The 21,064-nt window shown below is 38.7% G+C and overlaps 1 protein-coding gene across 4 annotated transcripts in view; it reads right to left on the bottom strand.

Annotated features, from left to right (window-relative positions):
* Nucleotides 1–21,064, bottom strand: part of nhsb (Nance-Horan syndrome b (congenital cataracts and dental anomalies)) — a 56,446-nt gene that overhangs the window by 8,942 nt on the left and 26,440 nt on the right. Inside the window, exons 2-7 of one of the 4 annotated variants that reach the window (XM_058382430.1) lie at nucleotides 3,979–4,131; nucleotides 2,913–3,046; nucleotides 2,790–2,825; nucleotides 2,510–2,563; nucleotides 1,972–2,019; nucleotides 952–1,014 (exon numbers count right to left, since the gene is read on the bottom strand). In XM_058382430.1, the coding sequence (XP_058238413.1) occupies nucleotides 952–1,014; nucleotides 1,972–2,019; nucleotides 2,510–2,563; nucleotides 2,790–2,825; nucleotides 2,913–3,046; nucleotides 3,979–4,131 (488 nt within the window). The remainder of the gene's footprint in view (nucleotides 1–951; nucleotides 1,015–1,971; nucleotides 2,020–2,509; nucleotides 2,564–2,789; nucleotides 2,826–2,912; nucleotides 3,047–3,978; nucleotides 4,132–21,064) is intronic. The other 3 variants (XM_058382432.1, XM_058382431.1, XM_058382433.1) reach the window with 3 other exon arrangements.

Raw genomic sequence — 21,064 nt, 5'->3', positions numbered from 1 at the left:
AAAATGAGAACACAAGAAAAAAGTGCCAAAGAATTCAGCAAGGTTGTGCTGTGCCAAAGCAGCTTTAAATAAGTCACTAACCTCCTGCCAGATAAACAATAGCTTTTAAGGGACATTGTTCCAAATCCGGCACTTTAGACAAATAACACTTCCCTTGAGTGTGTTACATTCTAAGCCTTAAAACACTTACAGTGGTGATTCTGGGCCTGATTTACTAAAATAATAATGATAACAGGAGGAAAAAACATTGAATATAAATCTATAGTAAATTTTTATTTAAAATGAAATTTAATTTAAGCAAAATGGGTCTTTTGGTCCATGAGGTAAAAAGCCTTTTTGCTTTCTTTGAATGCTTTTGGTGTCAGTGGTTTAAATGTTGAATTGATCAAGAACCATTGTGAAATGTGTCATTTTAGATAAAACACCCCAAACTTCATATTCATTTTGGCAAACACACAAAATGGACGTGAAATTCTTATTCACTTATATGAAAGTCACACTCCTCCCTGTTGACAGGAAAAGAGGCCTGTGAATAAAATTTAACATTAGTGGCCATAAGTTGTAATGTTGAAATATTCATAGTCAAGGAAAAAGTAATAAAGTAATAAATATTCAGGATTAAAAGCAGTGTATTCAAAGCAAGTGTTCAGAAAGTAAAAGTAGGACAGAGGTTAATGAAATGATACGTGGTGAAGACATTTCGAAGGGTAGCTGTGCTAAAAGAAGAGTACATGAAAAAAAAGGAAGTAACCTCTCAGGTGAAATGTATTCTAATAATTTAATGTAGTTAGTTTGCATAGTTTTCAGACACATTAATATCATAGGTGTGCTGACCTAACCAACGTGCCCTTAATTTGAAATTTGTCATACAAACTGGCTGATGAAGTGTGAAATAAATCTAAAATCTAAAGATTTGAAATATCAGCTTAGCACAGACTGCAAGGAGAATACCTTTCGAATCCAGGGGAGGAACAGACAACACGTCGTAGGGGAGGAGGAACCAGAGCGCTCATGCTAAAAACAAAAAAAACAAAACAAAACAAAACCAAAGAAGGCAAAGACATGGCTTAACGTTGATGATTCAAAGGAACAGACATAACAGAAAATGTGAACAAAAAAAACCATGAATAAAGTGACAGTCCTCCTGGAATTAAACATTTGATTAGGAAAAGTAGGCAAATGCATACAGAAAAAAATAATTAGAACAAAATGAGGTGAATATGGTTGCTGAAATAAAATGACTACGTTAATGGGAGATAAAACAGTTATGCTGTACTTCAGAGTCCTCTTTATCCCAAGGATTGGATGAAGATAGATAGATACTTTATTCATCCCAATGGGGAATTTAGGTAATAGCCTAGGTAATAAGGTAATAAATAAAAAAATCAAATAGTGCAAATCTGAGTGTATTGCAGATTCCTGTGCAAACCGGAGTGTATGATGCAGCTAGTGTACAGTTTGTCGTACAGTTCAGGACAGACTGCATTCCTGCACTGGTTTTTAAACCCTTGTGGACTTCCTCTTGGCCTTGTCCTCATGAACTCCTTGTCATGATTTGAGTAGACAATAGAGTAGACTACATTAACACTGTATTAGCACAGTGGAAATTAGATAGCTCATGAGACTGGGTCAACATACAGTATGTATGGAATAACACTAGTGGAATATGCTGTTAAAGAATAATAATCAACACCGGGGTGCTGTAATGATGCTGATTTTGATATGAATTGATTATTTTTCCAAATGCTCTTATACCATAGAAATCTGCTAATGATCACCTTTAGATTTACTACAAACCAGATCCATGTTATGAGAGGAAGTCCACATGGGTGAGCTGAAAATACTTTTAAATAATTTTGGATGTGGTTAACAGTGTCCGGCCCATGACCTGCTTACCACATGAAGAGAAAAAAAAAACTTAACCAAACACACTAAAAATGCTCTATATCTTTTAAGTCTGGCATCATTTACCTTTCTTTGTGCTGGTTGAAACTCCACCTCCCTCGAAGGTCTCTCCTGCTGTATTATGGGAAATAATAAAGAGTATCAAGAACCAGAAGAGTCTGTTTTGGAAAATTATATCATTTTGTCATAATGCTTTGCAAATTATATAGCAATGTAAAATAATATGATCAATGATCAATGAACACATGGTATTGGTATTTATTTAACACAGTGGTATTTAGGGGTGACCGGATGACCATTGGGAAACAAATCAGGACAACTGATTTAATAAAGTTTGATTTTAGACAGTAATTTAATTAAAAGTTTTTACATTTATTTTCAAAAGATATTTGTGCTAAGCATTTATCTGCTAGCAAACAAAACAAAGTCAAATCACTGAGACCAAGTAAGACTGTCCTGATTTAGTCAGGGAATTTGGTCTACTCTGTGATGTTGGATGGGATATAAAAAGAAAAAATATGCTGAAGAATGGATGTAACTGAAAAATTAATGAAGCCTGTGCTCTGTTAGAATAAAAATAATGATATTAAAGCAAGCGCAGCACCTGGATAACTTTCCTGGGGAGAGTCTGCATGTCTGACTCTCTGGTGCTTCTTTCCTATTCAAAGTGTTAGGCAAAAAGAGGAAAGAAGGAACCTGAGATCTGAGAGTATTGTACTATAACTCAAGCCAAACATCACTAATCAAATGGCACTAGGGCCAAAGAAATGTCCAATCAAATAGCACTAGAGCCAAAAATGACTAGTGAAAATATTTTATTTCAGTCACACCAGGGGATTGGAAGTGTTTCTGAGTGCTGGGGCATTAACAATAATGTGAATTACCTTCCTCTGCATTGTCTGAAATTCAGCTCTGTCCAGCTGTGACATGAAACACAAGGAAAAACATTTAGTGTGTACAGAACAAAGCCCAAGCTAGTATTGCACTATAACTTTAATTGCTCTTACCATATGCGAATGTCGACTTCTCTGGTCCTGCCTCTTGATGGAGTGAGGGGAGGGGAATGTGGGCATGGGCGGAGCCACCGAGATGGATATGGTGACCCGATTGCGCTCCCTGCTGGTTGAACGCTGACGCTGCTCTGCATCGGACACAAAAATAGAAGAGTGTAATGATTACTCCACTGATATTAATACCAAGGTCTGGACATTTAGTCAAGAATTAATCGCAGTATCTGTGAAGTACAGTCAGGTATTTTTCTCCTTATGGTGGACGTTTGGTCCCTATCATGTAGTCAGTCAATAAGGGCAATGTTCCACCCCAATAAATAGAGTCTGTGAGTGATCAACTCCTGCTGATATCATCATCACGGCGGTCTCTTGTTATTTCCGGTGCTGCAAATGTGGATTACTCAACCATCAAGAAATATGCAGCTAGTCCTGGAACACCACATTAAAACATCTATCTAGGTGCATTCTCTATCACTGTGCTATTAACAGCTCAATTGAGCTGAGTTTTTTTTTTTTTTTACATCATCATGCACTTTTTTCTTTATTTTAAGTTCTTATTCTGTCCACATGGAGGCCATCTTTGCCAGCGCTCCTGGACTGTTAATTCCAGGCAGACAAAACCATTTCTCCATAAGACGCAGTGGAAAGGCTTGACTATAAACACATCTCTCTCTGAGGCAACAGTGATTATCAGATCTGAGAGTAAGCTGAAGGTGGGACTCCATGAATGTTAGCATTAAAATGTCTCTACGTCCTGTATTTCTAGCAGCTCTGCTAGATAAAATATACACTTGTACATAACGAATATTGAAATGTAAATACCACATGATTCCTTGTTATCAAACAAGAAGAGGTGTGTTAAACTTTCCAACACCAGGGGGCAGCATGCCCCAGATATTAGACACACATACTTGGAAGGGTTTTTAAAAGTTCTGTTTCATTCATATTGCACTTCCTGCAAAATGAGGTTATATAATGTATTTTTAGAGCTTTTTTTTAACCCTATAACTATAAAAACAAAGTAAGTGACTTACGCCAACAGGAAGTTTTTATTGCAGCTTACCTCTGTGCAGTGCCCGTAGAGTGAACTGGGCATGGCGGTGCAGCTCTTCCAGACATGGCAGCCGTGTGCTGGAGTGAAACAAATTGTGCTGCTGGTGCCATGGAGCCTGATAGTGGGATGTTAACTTACTCTCAACATCCAGATTCGACACGGCTGCAGAGAAAGACACAGAGAAGAGAAACAAGATGCTTAAAATATGGTAAAAGGTCGAGAGTTTCTTCAGTTCGTGGATACCAGACGATCACACCTATATGTGGACCTTCCTCATGTTCAATAAAGACATGGTTTGCCAAGGTTAGAGCTGAAGAACTCAAGTGTCATGCACAGAACCCTGACCTCAACCCCACTGAACACCTCACATCAATACTTGACATCACTAATGCTCTTGAGGATGGCAAAACCCCACAGCCACGCCCAAAACCTAAAAGATTGTAGGTTATTAACTAAATCTGGACTGGGACAAGCAGATATGGCTGGGATGGTCAGGTTTACACAAACATTTAGCCAAATGATGTCAGATTATTAGAAATGCCCATCTTGCACCTATGTCCAGTGACATAATATTATATAGGTGCACTTGCATGTCTCATCCCACTCTCCAGTTCTACCTAATGGAGAATTAAGTCACATTCTCTGTTGATGTATGTGGTGTATTTATGGATGCCCTAAATATAACAATTTAGGCCTAAGTCACACCCTTGTGTAGGAAATTTTCAATAACAAAATTGACTAGAAAGAATGAACAACAAAAGCTACAAGCCTTTCAGACTGACTGTAAAAAGCGAGTAATTTTGAGGAAGTACAGACAGCTACCCCAGACGGATTGCAAAAAGGAAGTTTAAGATTGCACAGTCAGTGGAAAAAGGTCAAGACCAGTAAAGAAATAACGGGGTCATTTTTGGCCAAAAGGAATAGAGAGAATAAATGAGGCAAGTACCAGGAATCCGAAAAAACCTTTATTATGGTAAGATGCATGTAAGAAACTATCACTCCTTTTCAAGTCACAGTGCAACATTGTAGATTAGGATACAGTACGATAAGCACACAATGTTTTCAGATGGCTTCAGAGTGAATAGACAAGCTATGGGCTTTGCAAAGTGGAAAAAATTCTATTATCTAAGACAAAAAGAAGGAAAGGAAACATGACCCTTTTTGGAGATAACCGGAAACTTGCCAAGGCAAGAATAGAAAACTTGCAAGACGAAGAATATGTGCGTTAAGAGTGTTACGTGCGCTAAAATGTAACTGGACAAAAACTTGACGAGGGGACAAGCTGAAAAAAAGATTTGGCAAAGTTGAAAAGAGGACCATATATGAAATGTATATAAAGACCCATTGGACTTCAGTGGAAGTTGGATGATTACACCACTTGTACCCCTGGTACTAACTGGTTTGTTTGCTAGTCTTTAATGACTGCCAATAAACCAATCTCGTCTGAATCCAGTCTTCGTGAGATTGGCTGTTTATTCTTTTTAAGCTTTGACTGAAAATTTATTGCTGCATTTGTAGACAGATTGCGTGAGCTAGCTCGGGCCAGTGTAGGGTGTAGAACAGAATTTTCCTGCACTTGCTTCAGTGAAATGTTTTCATCTGGAAATAAACTTATGTGCCATTAGTACCTAATAAGTGCTGTTGTAATCATGCGCTCATTCCAGGACTCTTAACTGCTATTACAGTCTGCTCATATACTCTTCCAACACATATAGTAAAGTACTGTTTATCTTTAGATTACACAACTCTGGAAGAGAAACGATTTAAAACCTCCATAACCAGCATCCCTGAGACTCTTATTGAGTCTCACGGTTTCATTTCAGGAAGGTTCTCCTCGGCACTGTCCCACTCATCCAGATTATGTTAAAGCTGCCTTGTGTGCTGTTATAGAAATAAAAATTTAAATAGATCAGAACAAGGCCATCACTGACCAGATAAGACTTTAATAGTTGTAAAGCAGTGACACTTTGTATTGTAGTGTCCATAGCCAAGATAATCAGTTCAGTGCACAGGTTAATCACTTCGGATTTAAATGTATGTCCAAAATAAATGCATTTCGAGTCATTCATTTGATTCATCATTTATTCAGACTCAACGTACTTCGTGCATTTAGATCAGAAGATGCCCCAAAAGAATTTTTTTCTTCAGTTTAAATTATGAACATTTTTGGCTCCCATTTCTGCAACCTCAAAAGAGAGAAGGGGGTGGGGATGGTGGTGGACTATCTTCTCTCCAACCCTCTCTCCTCTCTTTTCTCTTCCTCTATAAAGCAGCATCTGCCCATCAGTATGCACCGTGTGGCTGTGCCCGTGAATAGCCCAGAGTCAGCCGTATCTAAGCAACCCTTCATATCTAATTTACAATGAATTAGCAGATCCTTATCAGACCACAATTGCCAGCAATAACAGGAGATGCTCTTTTTGCCCAACAAACAGAGAGAGAGAGAGAGAGAGAGAAAGAGAGACAGTGTTTGTGTGTGTGTTGGAGAGAGAGAAAGAGAGAGAGAGAGAGAGAGAGAGAGAGAGAATATTAGTTGCCGCCCTTTTCTCTCTCTAACATAATGCTTCAAGATGTCTTGAAAAATAAGATGTATAAACTTCAGGAAATTGCAAATCATTTGTTAGATTCTTCTAATCTACATCAAAGCATTCAGAATGAAGAAGTATTCTTACCACTGAATGAACTCACTGTGGAACTGGAGTCTATCCAAAAAAACACTGAGCGCAAAGTTGGAGAACATTTGAGATAAAACATTATTGCACACACTCAAAGTTAACCGGAGTAACCAATTGACCCAACTACACCAACAATAACCAGGGACCCTGGTGCTCTAAGGTGTCAATGCTACCTGTTACACCACTATTCCACCCTGAGACAGCAACTGCCTCACATGTACAGTATGTCACAAAAGTGAGTACACCCCTCACATTTTTATACTGTATAACAGTATAAATTTGCTGTCCCCTCAAAATAACCCAACACACAGCCATTAATGTCTAAACCGTTGGCAACAAAAGTGAGTACACCCCTAAGTGGAAATTTTGGGCCCAAAGTGTCAGTATTTTGTGTGGCCACGATTATTTTCCAGCACTGCCTTAACCCTCTTGGGCATGAAGTTCACCAGAGCTTCAAAGGTTGCCACTGGAGTCCTTTTCCGCTCCTCCATGATGACATCACAGAGCTGGTAGATGTTAAAGACCTTGCGCTCCCCCACCTTAGGGTTTAGGTCTGGAGACATGCTTGGCCAGTCCATCACTTTTACCCTCAGCTTCTTTAGCAAGACAGTCTTGGAGGTGTGTTTGGGGTCGTTATCATGTTGGAATACTGCCCTGTGGCCTAGTCTCCGAAGGGAGGGGATCATGCTCTGCTTCAGTATGTCACAGTACATGTTGGCATTTATGGTTCCCTCAATGAACTGTAGCTCCCCAGTGCCAGCAGCACTCATGCAGGCCCAGACCATGACACTCCCACCACCATGCTTGACTGTAGACAAGACACACTTGTCTTTGTACTCCTCACCTGGTTGCCGCCACACACCCTTGACACCATCTGAACCAAACAAGTTTATCTTGGTCTTATCGGACCACAGGACATGGTTCCAGTAATCCATGTCCTTAGTCTGCTTATCTTCAGCAAACTGTATGCGGGCTTTCTTGTGCATTTAGTAGAGGCTTCCTTCTGGGACGACAGCCATGCAGACCAATTTGATGCAGTGTGTGGTGTATGGTCTGAGCACTGACAGGGTGACCCCCCACCCCTTCAACCTCTGCAGCAATGCTGGCACCACTCATACGTCTATTTCCCAAAGACAACCTCCGGATATGACGCTGAGCACGTGCACTCAACTTCTTTGGTGGACCATGGCAAGGCCTGTTCTGAGTGGAACCTGTCCTGTAAAACCACTGTATGGTCTTGCCCACTGTGCTGCAGCTCAGTTTCAGGGTCTTGGCAATCTTCTTATAGCCTAGGCCATCTTTATGTAGAGCAACAATTCTTTTTTCAGATCCTCAGAGAGTTCTTTGCCATGAGGTGCCATGTTGAACTTACAGTGACCAGTATGAGAGAGTGTGAGAGCAGTAACACCAAATTTAACATACCTGCTCCTCATTCACACCTGAGACCTTGTAACACTAACGAGTCACATGACACCAGGGAGGGTAAATGGCTAATTGGGCCCAATTTGGACATTTCCACTTAGGGGTGTACTCACTTTTGTTGCCAACGGTTTAGACGTTAATGGCTGTGTGTTGAGTTATTTTGAGGGGACAGCAAATTTACACTGTTATACTGGCTGTACACTCACTACTTTACATTGTAGCAGTGTCATTTCTTCAGTGTTGTCACATGAAAAGATATAATAAAATATTTACAAAAATGTGAGGGGTGTACTCACTTTTGTGAGATACTGTATTTCTAGGCTTGTGAAGACCCAAAAAATAACACTGTTCAATCAAATTATACCTAATATATATTTCTTACAAAAAATACAGACCTGAAATAATGCTTAAATAATACAAAAATGATGAAGGTTTTTTTAGTCTCTCTCTGACCACAGAAAGACAACTCCAGTTCCTCAACAGAACCCACAATTTTTTATTTATTTTTATTTTTTACATATTTATTGGACTTTTACTGGCGAGTTAGTCATGTATCAAGTGCTAAGCAGGTATTGGTCGGTGTCCAAGCTAGATCGCTACTCTGCTACTCCCATCCAACAATAAATCCTGGAAGTACACGAAGTGTATTACTGAACATATTACTTGGACATATTGCAGTTGTAAGAATCTGCCAAGCATAATCCTGTAGCTCCGATTTATTTTCGTTATCTGGTTTCTGCAACAAAAATGTCTTAACTGGATAAAGAGTAAACCATGTGGACATTAGATGAAACTGGGACGTAGATTTGTGTCTCTAATAATAATTTAATAATAATAATAATTTTGTGTCTGAAGCAATAGTGGTGAGGAAAATCCCGTCCTCTTTTGATTGTCTGTTTACATCTGCCTCCATGCTGGTAGCATCAACACTAGCTTCGAATGCCAGTGTTTTGTCTAAACCAACAATATATATATATATATATATATATATATATATATATATATATATATATATATATATATATATATATATATAGCGTAATGCCTAAGAGCCATTCATTCCTCTTCAAAACGCTTTATCCTGTTCACATTTGGGGTTGGTCCACCAGACCATTCCAGGGCACACACTTTCACACACTCATTCACACTTATCTGTAATATACTCTACTAGCCAATCCACCTGAAACTGGAGGACTGTGTGAAAGTCTAAGCCAAGCAACATCTGAACCTTCAGGTGTAATGTTATTCACTGCTATTTAATACTAACACAATATTAACACTGCTATATTTTCACCAGAGCAAGAAATGGAAATCCCACCTGTTTGGCCACCACATGTGTTCTGCACTGATTTTTTAACATTTTTTTTGTGATGTCACACTCCACAGTACTAGTTATTAGCTCTTATGAAAGTTAAAAAATTTGCAGTGTTTCATTTGCAATTATTTTTACCTCTTAGTTGAAGCATTTAGATTTCTGTATCAAAGTCACTGTGGAGAGGTGTGAATTTCCCATTGCCCTTCTCACCAACAGAGTCACGAAACTCTTCTCACAGAAACCCAACAGTGTCCTGATTAATCTCATAACAGACTTGCTGCGATAAACATTTGTTTATTCTGGTGCCCGATATGTCAATTACACCAGTCTACTGTGAAAAGAGTTGATTGAGAACAAAAGAGTTGATTAAAAAGATGATCTATTTTGAGTAATATGGTCACTTCATTCTCAACCATTCTTGACTCCTTCTCTCTCAATGCTTTTATTTTTTTCCTCTGAATCTCCTCACCTTTTCTTTTCTAAAGTTTTTATTTTATTTTTATTTTTATATTTCTCTTTCAGGTCGTTTCTGGTACACTTTCTCATCTATTACTGTATATTACTATTTTTCTTCATTACCTTCACCTCAACACACACACACACATCTTCCTCCACATGCACTCACCTCCCTACTTGTGTGTCTTAATGAGCAAATCACATCTGATGCTGCAGTGTTTTAGAGCGCACACTCTATTACTCAGCATCATCCCCAGCGCACGGTTTCTGCTTTGCATCATCATAAAACGAGTGCTGCGGTGCAACGATGTGACCTCTACTGAGCTACTGAGCCCTTTGGAGTGACATACAGAGGGGTTCAAAGTGGATGTTTTTTCAATCACCATCCTCTTAGTGCACTATATACAGACAAACAGCAAGGAGCACTCATTAAACTTTGGTGATTGATATCTCACACACAGCACATAAGGGCAAAGGTAATTCTGGACGAAACCGTTAGATTTAATCCCACTGCAGAGCGTTATCAGAGAGAAAATCTCAAAGATTCCTGCTAGATTCTCGCTAAAGACACCTTACCTGCAGTGTCCTCCCCCTGTCCTGCATGTTTATGCTTCCTCTTTACCCTCCTCTTCCTCTCCTGCAGGCCCAGAATGGGTGTCTTTCTGTGCGAGTTGCCCATTCCTCCGTGGGTCGGTTAATGTCAGAATGCTAGCGCCATCCAAATGGAGAGAGGAGAGCTCTGCACCTGCTCCTATTGCCTTCTTTCTATCTCTCCCGCTCTCTATCCATCACCGTCCCCCCTCCCTTCTTTCTCCTCTCTTTTGCACTCTCCAGCAGGTGCATGGTCAGCACTGTGAGTGGGGAACAGATTCTCTGCCAATGGCAAAATACATAAAACTACTGAAACATGTCTTTATAAAAATCCAAATAAATTCCAAATTCTCTCAACATCCTTTTTTTTTTTTTAAATTATAGAAAGTATCGCAGTTTAGTGCTGAACAAACTCAGGATAAAGTCTTTCCCATATTCTTCCTGTGTTCCTCCTCCCAACATGTCTCTTGGTGCATTAGCTGCTCTGAATTACTCCTGAGTGTTAACAAGTGTGTAAACGTGTGTTCATGGTGCCTTGTAGTGGACTGGTGTCCCATCCAGTGTGCATTCCTCTCTCACATGCTGTGTTGCCAAGACAGGCATAAATCAGTTACTGAGAATAAATGAATGAACGCATATTTAAAATGTCACTGGAATTTTAAAAAATGTATTATTATGACTATATTCCATTTATAAAAGAATCTGCATGCACATAAAATCTATCCAGTTTAGGATAGAAGCTGTAATATGGAATTATATTCATTCTTCTTTAGTCAGTCGAGGTGGATCTGGAGCCGATTCCAGGAATACTTGAGTCAGTACATTTCAATGGTACTCTTGTCCATTACAACAGGACAACTTGGGACGACCCAAAGGAAGCCTGCAGTGTCAAGAGGAGAAAAACCCAAGCTCAGGCTTAAACTATGCAACCTGGAGCTGCACCACTGCATATTTCAAATCATATTTTTATTTTATTTTTCCTATATCACACGACAACAAATGCAGTCCTGCATCCAGAACTCATAATATATATCATAATGGTCTGCTCTGCTCTTTGCCAATCATCACTTCCCAACAGTAATTACAGTCGAATAAAACCCTCACTAGTAGAATTCACGAATGCGTTTTGAAGGCTGGCTTTGCTTCAGAAACACACTACTGTGAGTAAACATAACATCAGGAAGTCATTTACATCAGGAAGCAAAATCTAGTACTAGCAAGTTGGCTATGTTATTTCTAAGTAATAATATTATAAAGCTTAAAAGAGATTCCTTCAAAAGTCATTTATTGCTAAGATGCTGTTAATAACAGTACATGAATAATCCTGCACTAATACGTGACTTAATCCTTCCTTTAATATGAACTAATGATGAGTTAAGGCATGCACTAATGAAGTGCTAACCTAAGTATTAATTCAGATATGATTCATGTACTGTTATTGTAAACTGTTTTTTTTAATCTAATCTCACTTTAAGTACATTCATCAAAATACCTGACATTCGTGCCCTTTTAATTAAGTGTCATAAAGTGTCTAATGTCTACATGGCATCATGTGTTGGTTCTCTGAACTTTAGTCATGACACGGACTGAGGTTGATACTAGGTTGAAGTTGACACTAAAACACCATACACCATACCACTGTGGTTTTAATAACAGGAAATGAAATCAATGAAGCACAGTAAGAACACATTAAAAGTCTACAAACATCTTTCATGTTATTATGACCAAACATGGTTCTAATATAGCACCAGCTACTCATGAGTGCCTCTGTAATATCTAAAAAACAAAACAAAACCATAAAAATTTATGACACATCATTTACAGGGCCTGAGATTTGGCCCAAAGCAAACTCTAGAAATAAAAAGGACCCTGGTGCACATTTGACTCATGACAAATTAGCCCCAGTGTGATCACAGAGGCATGAACACTGACCATGTCAATGCTTGGAGACACACACACACACACACACACACATACACACTTTATGACACCCACTCTGACTGTGACCTAAAATGTACTTCCTCTTTACTGCAAATTCACATCCACATTTCTCATTTCTCACTTTTTCATTTTTACTGCACCACAGAAGAGGAGAGAAATGTAAGAAAAGGAACAGATAAAAAGACAGACAGAAACATAGTACTACGATTAAATAATAACCCATAAACAGGCAACAATTCCTAGTTAGTTCAAGCTAGCCATTAGCCACAGACCCTGGAATTCAAAGCTGCCATGACGTCTCCGGTAAAACAACCCAGTGTGTCGGGGTCACCAGTGTAGTGTAATTTATCGTGCAATGCCACAGTAATTTACAGCACAGCAACAGGTCACGGAGACAGACGTAAACAGATGGACAGTCTGTGTAATAGACACAGACAAAACATCGCCACGGCTACATAGAAAAAGCTGTTGCATGATAAATGTTCTGAGAAAAACATCATGAAGGATTCAAAGCCATTAGTCAATGATAACTAAAATTTAGAAGTTTCCGTGCAGACTTTCAGGGCAGCTACTGATTTTATCATATGTCTCTGATTTCATCATATGTTTTGTTAATGATACTTTGCTTTATGTAAACAGACAGGTGATAAATAAAAGAAGATAAAAATAAGTGTGTTAATAGGGTGTTGGGTCACCAGAATGCTTTAACGCACCATACCACAAATTCTACAAAACATTTACATTTACATTTCTGGCATTTATCAGATGCTTTTATCCAGAGCAATGTACAAAGCAGCTTATGAATTGTACTGGAAGGATAAACACTGTTCTTCCAAAATATATTCCCTCAACTGGGAAGATGGTGATGGAATGTGCTGAGGACAGAGAGTAGGAATGATTCATCATAGGTTGGTCTTTGCTTGGTGATGGTTCACTGAGGTACCATCATGCTAACTAATCAAGCAATGATACACTCCGTTCACAACTCGATTCGATTCGCGAAACTGACTTCATGATTCGGTTTTGTCTGAATATAACTAAATAAATGTTAAAAATTGTTACAAACAGAGGTGTAATACTGCAAACAAAATGTATTTCAGGTTCACCATTGTATTTAAATATTCTCCCAAAAATTCTGTTTGAATAAACAAAGTGTCTAACTGAAACACAATGAGCTGTAAAGCACATACAGAGCTCCAAGTTGGCTAAAATACCGTTTTCCACATGCCTTCAATATTGATTGTTCTTAGGGAGCTAAGAACACTTTTTAACCTTTTTTAACGTGGTTGTGTAAATGTATCTAAAACATATGTATTTTAGTCATTGCAGTCAGGACCATTCAGGCTATCAGGCTTCTAAGGTGTATATATTATTGTAGGCTCTCCACCAAACAATGTGATCATGTGACCAGCATGCTTTCTATGTATTTTTACTATAGATGCTGTGTAAATTCCGACCCCTGGTGTTCAAACAGTGGAACTGCACTAGATGCATTATTAATAGGATGCTGATTTCATGTACATTCACATTAAATTTAATAAATAAATAAATAAATAAATAAATAAATAAATAAATAAATGTTCCTCTTACCTGATAATCAAGCAAATATCCTTTATGGTAAAAAAAAAAAAAAGGTCTATGTGCAGTATAGGAAACATGGCTAGATTGTAATGCTAGAATGAAGGTGTACAGTACCTCTTGATCTAAAGGAAACACAGCAGGCCAGAGTGATCATGCTGGAGAAGAGACTTGTCTCACGTTCAGTCACACACAGAACCCAGTAGAATGATATGTTTATGGCTTCATCTTCACACAACCCCACACAGGCTCAAATGAAACATCTGCAGGCCAGATATCTAAACCCTTTCTCCTCATTTATATCCTGACTCTGACAAGTCTATTGCAGATGGTACGGCCCGTCAGCACTAGGTTTGCTCTTAATCCCTCAGCAGGCTAGTGAATAAGCTTACTGAGAAGAGTGGGGTGTTAGGATAATCCACAGTCCAAGGCTACACCACCTCTACCATCTATAACTCTGTTATGGTGTAGTGAATATTATTTAAGTACGAGTAAACACATCCACATGGACTTGTTGAATGAGGAGCTGTTGATTGCAGGGTTTGGAGAGTGGTCCTATAAAATAATGAGGAATATTTGATTTAAGATTTAAGATTTAGCCAACCTGAGAAAACACACACACACACACACACACACAACAATATTAAGGTATTTATCTACTGTTTGGACTAGTCAGCGAACTGAATGTACTTGTGTAACTTATTACAGTGTTGACTTTGAGACTTTGTTAGTGTGTGTGTGTGAGAGAGAGAAAGAGAGAGAGAGAGAGAGAGAGAGAGTGCATCCCTGCTGTCCTCAATCTTAATCCCTGTTAAGCCCCCATGCCAATGACCTTGGCACTGATGGCTCCTGTGGTAGGTGAGTGTTTAGCACAGTTAGAGGTGCCAAGCGCGGTTATACTTTTATCCAGATAAATACAGGCCTGACCGCTGTGACTGCCAGCATGATGCTCTACACGCAGTCCAATACATGCATATGATCACAGCCTGAGTCATGGGCCACAGCCAAAACAACCACAGTGACCCTTATCCTGGTCTAGTGCTCAGCATCGGTTTTACTGAATAGGGACGATATTAATAACGACTTTGCGAGCCATTTGCAGTAAGCTGTCTGTTTGGAAGCAAGTCAGACATTTTTTCTGTTCTTAGTCTTAGTTCTTAGTGTGGTTTCTAACATACACATATTATTCACTCTATACATATACAGTATATAAGACAATTTCCTTCTTTCTTCAACTCTTTTAAATGTATCTTACAATAGAAATACATCATAGGCGCACCGTCCGCACAAATACTTTGCCTCTGGTTGAGGAAATATACGAGATTTAATGGTGATAATTTTATTTACTATAATAAATAACAAGGGAGAATCTGGCAACCCAGAATGAACATAAATTTACATGATTTGTCCCACACTAACACAACCCTTACAACACACACAAACACACAGAGCCAAAAACGTTGTATTAGTTGTATTAGCATTGTAATAAGCTACTGGAAAAGTTCATGTCTGTTACTGTCACTCCCTTTGGTTTTTCTCTCCCATCCCCCATCATTGTCTCTGTTATGTCTATTACAGTGTTTTTTTCTTGTCTTCTCCATTTTCCTGCATCTTATGAAGCAACTCTGATGCTGATATGATGGCCATTAAGATTTGAAATTAATTTCCTGAATCCTCAGACAAAAACTGAGATTGTGCCTCTGGGCCACATTTCCATTTGCACACGCACACGCACACACACACACACAGCTAAATGACTACAGCTAAGTATGTGTGTGTGTGCTTGGAGGAAGGAAGAGAGATATGTCTGCTCACTCATCCTTTGACCCTCGCAACGTTGTACCCAGTTTGTCAGCCACTCCCTTGCCCCCTGCTCCCCTGGAGGACTGATTGGGGAAAAATCATATATTTTGCTACAAGTGAACACTAAAAATCCTAACTTTCTCTATTTTGTATTAGGCATATTTTTGAAGATTTGTTTTCTTTTTTGGTGCAAACTGATTTGAAACACCGCCCCCTTGTGGCAGAAAGTGGCCATGATGATGAGCTCATAAACAAAAAAGTTCAGTTCTGTATAAAAAAAATCTCATGATATCTCAATCTCAGTGTATTATAGCACAATCTACACAATGAGATACTGAGTTAGTTCCTCTAACCAAAGAGTTCCTCTTCCTCTACTAGTTCATTTAGTTCCTCTTTGATTCCTACTTAAAGCTGATATAGCTCTCAGTACCCTCAATGTGCTAAATTTCTTTCATATATCACTCTACATTTACAACAGAATCTACTTATAAAAAGCTAAACTACTGAAAGAAAGGTATATAATAAGGCTTGAAATAGTTAACCCTGGGTCACTGTAAACTTCTGAGAATCCTAGGTTATCTGGTTTACTGCTCATACTTAACAATTAATCCTGGCTCTGCATAATCTGACGTTTCACACTGTACATTTCTAAACCCTGGCTTAACCTTCTTATTTGCATATTTGCAGCCTCAGCAACCATGATTGGATAAATACAGCGTACAGGCACCTTAAATAACAGCTTGTCTCATGCTTTCGTATCAGTGAGTAAAAAACGTCGCCGTGTAAATCCTTCTTGGCTGATTTAAGCCTCCTGAGAGGCACACAGACAGACGAAAACTAGAGAAAATCAAACCTACTGTTTATACAATACGGGGGGTTTCTGTGATTGTATAAAGCACGTGATATGAGTCTATTTCTGATATTAAGCCGTGCCATTCAAAGACTGTACATGTTTGGCACCACAATGGAGCCAGGTTTCATAAACCTGTGTAAAAAGACGTATTTTGGTGACAACGTTTCTTGACCTGGGATTAATAGCATGATTCAGAACTGTATGAAACTCCTAAGAAACTCTGATTATCAGCATGATTCTCATCAATCTCTCTCTCTCATTACCTGATGAGAATGTGACTTGTGTTTAAGTGTGCTTGTCTGTGTTTGATGATGACATTACAGTGCAGTACCTACTAAAACACTAAATGTCAGTACCTGATTAATTATTGTTTCACTACAGTACAAAAGGGTTGCTATATAACAACCTGATCAAAATTGTATCATGAATAGTGTATACTTAAAACTAGCAAGCTTTCTGATCATTCTAAGCAGACAGACCGATTTCACACAATCTGGATCTCTAAGAGACTCGACTTCACAAGTCAGACCAACACATGACAAATCATCCCTGTCATTTATGCTAACTTACAGGCAAGTAGGTGACCAAAAATAAAAGAAAGAAAGCTTGAAAAATAAATCAGAAGCTTTGTAAATTAATCAGAATATCTCATCATTATTGGTCAGTTTTCTGTTCAGAAGATTCGAATGCGATGAAATTTTAAGATGTATATTTTATGCTTCGCTCATGTGCTATCCTTCATCTGGTTAATTGTCCTGATTGTAGTTTAAAAAGAAGCTGGATTAAAAAAATCAAACAAGACCTCTCTTATTCCATCACATCCCAGTGTTAATGCCACTTAGTGAGATCTCTATCAGCTGCCTTGATCACCCTGTTTATAGTCCCTTTTAGGTCGTTTTAGAGCCTATTTGTGGTGCACGATGCCTCACACACCTCGTAAACCTTCACACACACGCATGATCAGACATCACCAGGGCTAGGGTGCCCTGTACAACAAGCAAGTTCTAGTTTTTTTGTCTCCATACGCCCAGTCACATCTGGACCATTTGCGGCCAACTATCCACACGTGACCTTTGACCTACTAATGTACTCGATCACCTCGAGGAGCCTCCAGGGGCTTATTATAGACCAATCAAAAAGTACTGCGTAAATAAAGCTAATTGAAGGTGATGTATGGATCCTGTCAGAGCAAATGACCACACACACACAGTACTTAATGTGATACTGAAGCAATAAACATAAGAGTTTCTAAAACACTTGTTACCATACAAACGATAACCCAATGAGGTACCTATCAGAGGTGTTTTTAACACGCAAAAGCACTTGAAAATTTAACATGCATGTACACTGTCAAAACGCTAAAAGAAAACAACTCTGTGGGAAATGAGGCCAAAATATCCAAAGGCAAAAAAGGAAAATCTTCTCAGTGCTACTTAAATCTACTGTGTCATGTAAATATAAAACAGAATAAGTGTAAAACAGTATATACAGTATATACAGCATATACGTATATTCAGGAAATGAAAATTTCCCTCATAGAAATCTGCAGGGATCTGTTACTCTGAGCTTTTTACTACACATTTATCTATTCAACTGTAGCAAAAATATCTTTATAGAGAGATATGAAAATGATCTATGATGCATCGTGGAAGAATGTTAGCAAAAAACAACTTACTATATAAACCCTGACCCTTACTTCGACATATTTTGCTCGAAAAGCTACAATGTGAGGAATATGAGTGTGTAAGCAGATGCTATTTAGGTATTATTAATCAGTGCTGCTTGAAAATCTCAGTAAATCCAAGAAATTACAAAACAAGAAGAGAGTGCACACTCACACAGATAATCATGTGTGTGTGTGTGTGTGTGAGAGAGAGAGAGAGAGAGAGAGAGCATGCCACTGCAGTGGGGTGGGGTGCAGCCACATCGTGCAGCAGCACTGCGGAACCCATGGGGTGAATACAACTCTTCCCTCCATGTATGTGTGAGGAAGACCAGGAGAGAGGGAGTGTATATATAAAGAGAGGAAGACACAGATATAGTGTGTGTGTGCATGAAAAAGAGAAGAGATAGAGATAAAGAGTGATGGCTATGTTTGTGTGCAACAGTGAGAGAGAGAGAGAGAGAGTCCTATTCGTCACTATATGAACTGCCCATTATCACAATTTTTAACGTCAGCACTGCCTCACTAGACCAGCAACTGTGTGTGTGTGTGTGTGTGTGTGTGTGTGTGACATTTCGCGTCAGGCTTGTTGGCTAATGGTACAAGAAAGCCATCGCCCATGTTATTTTTAACTCTCAGTTTCCATGGAAACCAGCACATATGCTGTGAGCAGTGTGCCCTGCTGTGTGTGTGTGTGTGTCGATGCAGCAGTTCATCCTCCTTCATTTAGTGTTGACGTTACGCACAGTATGACGTGTGTGTTGCAGTCTGTGTGTGAGTATGTGTGTGTGTACAAGTGTGTGACATTTTTGCATTTTAGTGACATCAGACTGGATGTAACACACACATCACTTTGACATCTCACTTCATTATAGCTCACTGAAATTAACTGAGTCTAGAAAAACACACTGATGTAAAACAAACAAACAAAAAACATCACACACCAACACACACTCTGTCTAATCTGTTTCCTTGTGTTAATAATGACTTAATAATGGATTGCTTGATTACATATATAACATGTACAAGAAGTACACACTTTCTAGAGTCTAATATAAAATAATAGCAACAACAGGAACTGGAATATATATACATATGAGTATGCAGATCAAATCATGCAAAGAACCACCTAAAACCTATTAGCATCCACAATCATGACAAAAATTAATCCTACACACACACACACACACAGTCTGTTGGAATATAGTCTAGATTATACAGTGAGAAATTCCTGAATTGTGAATTCAAGATGGTTTAGCTAGCATGGGGTTTCGCTAGCATTAGTGGGGTTAGCTAGCATGAGTTCAGTTAGCATGCATAGGGATTTGTTGTCTATATAGAATAGAAACATACTATAAAGAATTTTTTTTACACAAACAACTTAATAATGTAATATGTGTGTTAGTAAGCATTCATTTTGAGTAAAAAAAACCAAAACAAAATCAAACAAGCAAAAACGTGACAGTCGTTCCTCCAGTTTTTTGTTAGCATAAATGGGGTTTAGCCAGCTTGAGCACAGAGAGAGAGAAAGAAAGAGAGAGAGAGAGAGAGAGAGAGAGAGAGAAATGGTTTGTTACAATATGACCCATTTGTCATCAGATTTTACAGAGAAGGAAAACTACATTTTTCAATAATTAGCATGAGAGGGGTTTAGTTAGCATGTGTTCAGTTAGAAGTTGTTGGGTTCAGCTAGCATGCTTTCATTTAGCATGAATAGTGATTTTTACGTTTCTATATGAAACAGACACAACAAAAAGCTTTTTTTAAATTATCCTAAAGCCGCTTATTGAGGCATTCCTCCTACTTTCTGTTAACATGAACAAGGTTTAGTTAGCTTGATTTATCCATCCATCCATTGTCTATTTATTCCTAATTAGGGTCATGGGGATATGCTGGAGCCTATCCCAGCGCACATTGGGCAAAAGGCAGGGGTACACCCTGGACAGGTCACCAGTCCATCGCAGTAGCTTGATTTATGTTATCAAGAATGGCATAAAGATAGCATGCGTTTAGTTAGCATAACAGGAAGTTTTGCTCATTGTGATATTTAGATTAGGTAGGCCACCCAAAATCATCTACAGTAGGTAGATAAATTTAACATCACCCATGTCAATGTGCTATATCTGGCTTATAATCTCTGAGAAATGTGCTTTTTACCCTAAAACTATTTTTAGGATTTATAAGCTCTGACTCTGTGCTGCTGTGTTTTCTACACAAATCAATTATATGAGTTAATGAGCATTACTATTGAAGTATGTAAAGAAGTACACATCCCATGACAAAAAATATATAAATAAAAATAAAGACAAAAAAAGACAGCTTTTCACCCCCCTTGCAATGTATGGTTACTATGGAAACAGCTTAAAGATTAGGGTCTCATGGTGCTTTCTCACTGCACAGAGACTCAGAGACTTCAGAGATAAAGTCTTGTTTTTTTATTTATAAAAAAAAGCTGCTTCTGAAAGACTTTCTGTGTATACACTGGATCTGGGATTCCAAATTCATTCAAGTACACGATGAGCCCACACACACACACACACACACACACACAAATCCACAAGCAGATTCTCTCTTGCTCTCATTCAATAAACCCTAATGGCAAATGCAGCAGAGAGAGTGAGAAGCTGCAGCCAATAGCGTGGCAGCAAGTGTTTGTGTGCGTGTGTGTGTGTGTGTGTGCGTTTGTGTGTGTGTGTGTATGTGTGTGTGTGTGTGTGTGTGGTGATGATGATGTGAGGCAGTTTTATGCCGGCAGCCTTGCTGCTGAAATGAGGTCACAAGTGAGGAGGAAACACCTA

The sequence above is a fragment of the Hemibagrus wyckioides genome, linkage group LG27, assembly GCF_019097595.1.
Source record: "Hemibagrus wyckioides isolate EC202008001 linkage group LG27, SWU_Hwy_1.0, whole genome shotgun sequence".
NCBI classification, from domain to species: domain Eukaryota; kingdom Metazoa; phylum Chordata; class Actinopteri; order Siluriformes; family Bagridae; genus Hemibagrus; species Hemibagrus wyckioides.
Note: the sequence above shows the minus strand (reverse complement) of the source record. Positions and strands in the feature narration are given on the sequence as shown.